General features: G+C 51.4%; 2 protein-coding genes across 2 annotated transcripts; both read left to right on the plus strand.

The window, feature by feature from the left end:
* Positions 1-1,121: 1,121 nt before the first annotated feature.
* On the plus strand, positions 1,122-2,922 carry N7539_008981 (sugar porter family MFS transporter; the record flags this gene model as incomplete). The annotated part of the gene is made up of 4 exons (XM_056938576.1): positions 1,122-1,219; positions 1,279-1,604; positions 1,681-2,464; positions 2,526-2,922. The coding sequence occupies 4 exons, from the start codon at positions 1,122-1,124 to the stop codon at positions 2,920-2,922; spliced, it is 1,605 nt and encodes a 534-aa protein (XP_056785953.1).
* A 2,230-nt stretch (positions 2,923-5,152) lies between these two features.
* On the plus strand, positions 5,153-6,661 carry N7539_008982 (mannitol dehydrogenase family protein; the record flags this gene model as incomplete). Its single annotated transcript, XM_056938577.1, has 1 exon — positions 5,153-6,661. One exon carries the CDS (start codon positions 5,153-5,155, stop codon positions 6,659-6,661), a length of 1,509 nt encoding a protein of 502 aa, XP_056785954.1.
* Between the last annotated feature and the right edge of the window lie 1,012 nt (positions 6,662-7,673).

Below are 7,673 nucleotides of genomic sequence, written 5' to 3' on the forward strand. Positions count from 1 at the left end.
TTCGCCGTGCAGTGCCATCGCCACATCCAGCGCCCCGAAAAGCATATACCAAACCTTCGTCGTGATTGCTGGCTCGCGACAGCAGCATATCGGTTAGACTCGTTCTCTGCTTGGGGTTTTCGACCGTGTGAGCTCATCGCATTGAACTGTGTTTCGCCTACCTTTCGCCTCCTCCAAGGCTTTTGACCGACCAAGCTTTGAGTCGCGATTGGCATATCGTGGAAGAAGGGCACATGCCGGATTTTTAGCCTTTTCTGGGGTAGGCAGAGTTTCTCCGAAATGGCGCCGACCCCTACTCCTACTGCAAACACTCTTCGGGAGCGATCGTCGTATTAGATCGCGGGGGGCTGAAACTTTAGGCCAAAAAAGCGGCCAGCCCTGGCGGTCACGCCGTGTCGCTGTTTTTCCATCACTTTTTCCTGGCTCCGTTCAAAAACTCTGATTGTTTGTTGGGGCGGATGAGGCCAATCAAGGTGGTGAGATGATTTTGAGCCAAGGATCGCTCTCACGGGCCGTATCCTGCGTGCTTGCTTTTGGTGCGCCCCGAATGCCACTCGGTGTGGTTTCGCCGAATCCTAGGACGGCCAAGTCAGTTTGTGGCTTGCATCGGCAGAGAATTCTCAGGCCATCGGGCCCTGATCGTCTTCCTTCGAATGGTTAGTAGGGTCAGTCACCCGAGCAGGATACCGAAATGTACCCGAAATGCCTCCGGCTCAATCGCGGAGAAACTCCACACTCTCCGCGTTTGGACCATATGCGCATGGGGCAGTCCAGCACCAGCAGAATTGGATGGATAACTTACCCCATATGGATCAGTGGTTCGTTCTTCGTGATCGAGTTGAAGCAGCAAAGCTTTTTTGATCATAGACACGGGACGCTGGTTTGGGAAAACCGGTCTTCGGGCCTCCGGTGCACTTTGCTGTTTGAACACTTTGACTGGGGCCCCCGCGTTCAGGACTGGACTCCTGAACAAGTATAAATCTCCAGTCATGCCCCAGCATTGTCGGTCACGTCCATCACCTCAGTGTCAACTTCCTCATCTGTCAAGCGAGCCTTGACCTTGACCTTGACCTTGACCTTCTAAGTTTTCTGTTGACCAGACTTCCTTTTCTACCGACAGGATGGGTATCCTGCTCAAGCAACCCGAGGGCACGGCTGGCAAGGCTTGGCCTGCCATCTTGATCAGTGGTTTCGTTGCCTTTGGAGGTATTCTCTTTGGGTATGTTGTCGAGGTACAGATATTGGGCAGTCCTGATCTGCTGCTGACAGCCTTTGAAGTTATGACACAGGAACGATTAGCGGCATCCTTGCTATGCCTTACTGGGACAAAACCTTCTCGACGGGATACCGAAACGCAGACGGCCTCTTGACCATTACTGCTAGTCAATCGGCTGCTATCGTGTCGATTCTTTCCGCTGGAACTTTCTTCGGCGCGCTGGGTGCCGCCCCAATGGGTGATTTCGTTGGTCGCCGCTGGGGCTTGATTGCCTCAACCGGTGTTTTCACTGTCGGTGTGATTTTGCAAACCGCTGCCACAGCAATTCCCATGTTCCTGGCGGGTCGTTTCTTTGCGGGTTTTGGTGTTGGTTTGATTTCTGCCCTGAGTAAGTTCCACTTTCACGTGGCTCAAAGATTGGAGTCTGGCGACCAGGCAAAACTAACTGCGCACTTTCTGTCCAGTCCCCCTCTACCAATCTGAGACGGCCCCGAAATGGATCCGTGGTTTCATTGTCGGTTCATATCAATTCGCCATCACAATCGGCCTGCTGCTTGCCGCTATTGTGAACAATGCTACCCACAATCGCGATGATACCGGTTCTTACCGCATTCCCATTGCAATCCAGTTCGCCTGGGCAATTGTCCTCGTGGTGGGCATGCTAATTCTCCCTGAGACCCCACGCTTCCTGATCAAGAGGGACAACTACGACGGCGCTGTCCGCAGTCTTGCACGCCTCCGCCGTCTCCCCCACGATGACACCGCTCTGCTTGAGGAGCTCGCTGAGATCCAAGCCAACCATGAGTATGAGCTCAGCGTCGGAACTGCCAGCTACATGGAATGTTTCAAGGGTAACCTCGGCAAGCGTCTCCTGACCGGATGCCTTCTCCAGGGTCTCCAGCAGTTGACCGGTATCAACTTCATTTTCTACTACGGCACTCAGTTCTTCAAGAACTCTGGTTTCACCAACGAGTATGCGATCACTTTGATCACCAGCTGTGTCAATGTCGGCTCTACCATTCCCGGTCTGTATGCGATTGACAAATGGGGCCGACGTCCTGTTCTGCTCTGGGGTGCCATTGGTATGACTATCTCTCAACTTCTGGTTGCCGTCCTTGGAACAACCACCACCAGTCAGGATGCACTTGGCAACATTATTGTCCACAACTATGCTGCTCAGAAGGCCGCTATTGCCTTCATCTGTATCTATATCTTCTTCTTCGCCGCGTCCTGGGGTCCCATTGCTTGGTAAGCCACCCGTCCCTGCATCGCCAGTAATCAAGAACCATAGCTAACACCATCGTCTCAGGGTCGTCACTGGTGAAATCTTCCCCCTCAAGGTTCGCGCAAAGTCTCTTTCGATGACCACCGCCACCAACTGGCTCCTGAACTGGGCTCTGAGCTACTCCACTCCTTATCTCGTCAACTACGGACCCGGTAATGCCAACCTGCAATCCAAGATTTTCTTCATCTGGTTTGGCTGCTGCTTCTTGTGCATTGCCTTTGTCTACACCATGATCTATGAGACCAAGGGCCTTACTCTGGAAGAGGTGGATGAGCTCTACAATGAGGTGAGCTCGGCTCGCAAGAGTGTGGGCTGGACTCCCACAGTGACTTGGACTCAGAAGCAGGAGCAAAATCACATGGAGAAGGGTGGTGTCCCAGAGCATCAGGAGTTCAAGCAGGCTCAGACCTCTGAGCTCTGAACGGGTAGTACATCCTTGACATGACAGATGAGGCGAGGCTCGTGCATTAAACCGCGAACCAGGGTAGAAGGGGAACTGACTCTGAGAGTCCTGTTGTATATAGTATTAATGTGTTTCCATGAAGTTGACATACATCTTCCATCCTCTCACTGTACCGGAAGCAAAGATTACAACCCTCATCTGTATATGGTCAACCTTAATTGAGCAATTTTTCTTTGATGCTGTGCCAACTTTAGACAAGATACAACATATCAAATAAATCGACCGGATAAAAACGCTCTCGGTTGCTTCTAACTTGGTTTTACCTGCAATTGCCAAAGTTTTCGGGCCCGCCGTCCATTATGCAGTAGAGACTTCAAGTTGAGGTGCGCGCCCGACGGCACGGCTGCCGATGACCTCTGCCAGGTCGAGGTCATTGCGCAAAGGCGCAGTAGGTGTTACCGGGCTGTCATGGATGTTTTGCCACCTCCGATCGAATTTTCCCAACCTTCGGTAGGTCGTACTTATGGAGGCTGATCAGAGTTTTCATATCTGTCTTCCCAATAAAGCGCTTATTCAAAATATGTAATCTTTCAGTAGGGTGTAGACCCATTCGTCGACAGATGCCTAGTACTACTAGGACAAACAGAGTAAGTCTGCTTACAATTTCGAGAAGTGAAATTACAACGAGCGCCCGAGAAACGTAATTTGGTCGCAATGTATTTGTAAGTGACTCGCGATACTCGAAGAGATCGCCAGAGCACATGACAAACTCACGTGCAGTTGACATCTGCTAGATCTGCTGCAAACGGTACCCCGGCAGTCAAGGGGCCTGGAATCTCGGTAACTTCGGCATGCCTAAATTGCGGGTCGCCATTCCATCTGGTCCGGTTATGGGGTTGACCCGACTTTTAGCACTTTTAGCCAGCCCCTTACTGTGGGTGCTGATTATGGAGGTTGCCGGTTTGGGTATGATATTATGATCTGGGCTATTTCGGTTTCACCCAGGAGGTGGTGATCTTGCTCTTTTGCAAATAGTCTTATGGTGTACACAAAAGAGTACGAGTAGGTACTAAGCATGGATTCTTCCTTGGTGGCTGGTCTCGGCGGTTTTCTTGCGTTCTAGAATCTAGATGGACGGGAAGACGTGGTTTGGCCACGAGCTTTGATCGATTCTTGCGAGTCCGTGTACTCATGCTACATCCTGGATGTGTAAAAGTTGAGGCCCATTTGGTTACTGTACTGTACCGCGGGAGACCTGACTTTGTGCTGATTATTGGCCCCGTGACGGGTCTGCGACAGGTAGATTTTTTTCCTTTTTTTTTCGCGCCCGAGATGAGCTACAAGACGCCCCCAACAACTGGCGGCGCGAAAGCCACATTGGAAGGTTTCGCAAGTCGGGCCCTGCAGTGATAGCCTATGCAGCGCATCCGAGTTTTCAATAGCACCAAAAAAAGTGTGATGTTGGCACCATGTCACATGGTCTTTATCATTTGAATGGCCCTATTTGAAGTGACTTAGGACGCATGCGAAGTCGGCATCGGACGTTGTTATAGGGGTTGAGGCACATGTCATGTGGATGTAGAGTTACTTCTGATTGCCTATATCAGTTAGTTTCTGACTATGTACACTGTACCGCACCCCAAAATAGCTCACAGGGTAAGGCGGTGTAGGTTCGCCTTCTGCCCTCCCACAGGAGGACTGAAGAGAATTTCAATTTATCAAGTTCCAATTGTTTCTTGACGTGCTCAATTTGGCAAGTCAAACACTGCGCTATCGACAGGCTATTGTCCGCCCTCTCTGCTTAGTCTCCCTCAAAGACGAATTGATATCTGGCAATGGCGGGTGCTTGGTCAAGTGACCTGGGAAGGCGTTTGGTGGATGGGCGTGGAAGAAGAAAGTTGCCTCCGTGATGGCCAACAGATTCTCCACCTCCCCTCCTTATCTCCACTGTTTTCGTCCACCACGACCCATAGAGCTTCCGAGAATGTCGACAGACTCTGAAAATCTTTCCCAAGTGCCCAAGGATCTGGAACCCCACCACCGACCGCATGATGTAATGCTGCTCCCGGCGTTGGTTCAGCGTTTGTCCTTCAAAACCGGCGGTGTCCCAGTCGGACAGCTGATCGCTGTTGTTTTTTTCTTTGCCATCTTCATCCTCACTTAAACATCATCTTCCTACCTCTCCCTCTCATACCTTCTCATTGCCATTGTTGCCCGACCCTTCTACAACCTCCCTACTTGCTTAACAATGGCACCTCTTAAGCTGAACAACAAGAACCTGGCGCAAATTGCGACCGCGGGTGAATCCCAAGTCAAGGTTCCTAACTACAAGCGCGGTGATGCTGTCAAAGAGGGCATTGTTCACATTGGCGTCGGCGGCTTCCACCGAGCACATTTGGCCGTCTACGTCGACCAGTTGATGCAGAAACACGGTGTGAATGACTACGCCATCTGCGGTGTTGGCCTGCAGCCCTTCGATGCCGGCATGCGTGACGCTCTCGGTTCCCAAGACTATCTCTACACTGTCATTGAGCGATCCGCCAAGGGCAGCTTCGCCAATGTGGTTGGCAGCATCAACTCCTACCTCTTTGCTCCCGATAACCGCGAGGCGGTCATTGCCAAGATGGCTCACCCAGACACACACATCGTCTCTCTCACCATCACCGAGAGCGGCTACTACTACAACGAGAACACCCACGAGCTTCAGAGTGAAAATCCCGATATTCAGCATGATCTGGACCCCGCCAACGACAAGTCTCCACGCACCACCTTCGGCTTCCTCTACGCGGCGCTGGTTCGCCGCCGTCAACAGGGCCTCAAGCCTTTCACCGTCATGTCTTGTGACAACATGTTGAAGAACGGCTCCATCACCCGCCACATGCTCGAGTCCTTTGCCGAGCTCCGTGACCCTGCTATGGCCAAGTGGATCTCTGAGGAGGGCGGCTTCCCCAATGCCATGGTGGACCGCATCACACCCCAGACCGCCCCCTCCGATAAAGCGGCACTTGCGGAGCACTTCGGCATTGAGGACTCATGGCCCGTTGTGACCGAGCCTTTCATGCAATGGGTTATCGAGGACAAGTTCTCTGACGGCCGTCCTCCCTTCGAGAAGGTTGGTGTTCAGGTTGTCACGGACGTTCACGACGTTGAGCAATTCGAGAAGCACAAGCTGCGTTTGCTCAACGGTAGCCACTCCGCCATTGGCTACCCAGGCCAGCTGGCTGGCTTCAAGTATGTCCACGAAGTGATGGAAAATGAGCTCTTCCGCAAGTTTGTGTGGCAATACATGCAGGAGGAAGTCAAGCCCCTTCTTCCCGAGATCCCTGGTGTCAACATCGACGAGTACTGCAAAACCCTCATGGAGCGCTTCTCCAACCCCACCATTATGGACCAGCTTCCCCGCGTTGCCCTCAACGCCTCTGGCAAGATTCCTCAGTTCATCATGCCTTCCATCGCCGAGCAGATCTGGGTGACCGGTCCCTTCCGTCGTCTGTGCTTCGTCGCCGCTGCATGGTTCCACTACCTCAATGGTGTCGACGATAACGGCAACAAGTTTGAGATCGATGATCCCATGCGTGAGGAGCTCCAAGCCAAGGCTCGCGCTGGCGGCTCCAAGCCCCACGAGTTGCTCAGCATCCGCAATTTGTTCGGTGACGATCTCCGCGCCGACAAGCGTTTCCTTGATGAGATCACCACCGCGATGGAAGACATCAAGCGCGACGGTATCATGAAGACTCTTCCCAAGTACATTGATTAAGCGAAGAGCGATCTTGGCCTAGTCAGAGTGAGCTCTCGACGGAGACGACTTTACGGATTCAGCAAGCGATTCTTTTGATACTATTGTTCTTTGGTCTTTCTAGGCTTTATGCATTATAATCTTTCCTTGTCATTTCTTCATGCGGACATAGAGATACTAGAAGAGGACAGATAGAGAAAATGGGGAATACAAAAATCTTTTGAACAGTTCTAAGGATTCTAATGTGTTCTTGCCCAGGAGGCAACTAACTCTCGATACCATCTAGATCTTCATACTCACGCAATCTCAGCAAGTGGCCCCATCCTCTCTGTTCAGAAGAACATCACGATGACGCAGGGCCCACAGTGAGAAGTCTTCTGGGATGATGTTTTTATGGGGAAGAGTGGGTCGACATCGGGCGGAATAGAGTGCACCGGCCAGCCATTGCTGAAGCTTATGAAAATGCGTCAGTGATGATTTCCCAACTGTGAGTACTGAACCCATTCAACATGGGACGATTGGAAGCCCATCGTAAAATGTGATCTGCAAGAGACGGGGCTGCTTCGAACATAAAACCCATGGACTGTCTCTTGACTTCTATTCGCCTACTTTGTCCTTCGGTTAGGTCCAGTTCATGGCACTTTACTCGATTAATCGACGGTAGCTTCACTAATTGATATACAGTTCACGTTGGATGGTTTGTAGCGATGAGTAACTTTCAAGATTGTACTATCTAACTACCGTCCAGGGGGAAACGTCGTGGTAGGAAGCCTACATGACTACAGCATAGTAGGATCCTGAAGCCTGCCATCGGTCTACGGCTCGGTCTTAGGGCCGCGCGCACGGATTAAAGCTTATCTCCGGTTTGTGCCAGTATCTCCGTTCTATCCCAGTGGCATACAAAAGATTGAGCGAGAAGCTACGTGGTGAAATTGTAAGCACCTTCAAACATCTTCATTGGAAATAAGGTGTTTGAATATTTTCAATTAGCAAGCCATCCAGCTTTCAATCAGTGAACTTGTTCAACACCGTC

Source organism: Penicillium diatomitis, assembly GCF_028827545.1.
Source record: "Penicillium diatomitis strain IBT 30728 chromosome Unknown utg000015l_segment0_segment0, whole genome shotgun sequence".
Classification (NCBI taxonomy): domain Eukaryota; kingdom Fungi; phylum Ascomycota; class Eurotiomycetes; order Eurotiales; family Aspergillaceae; genus Penicillium; species Penicillium diatomitis.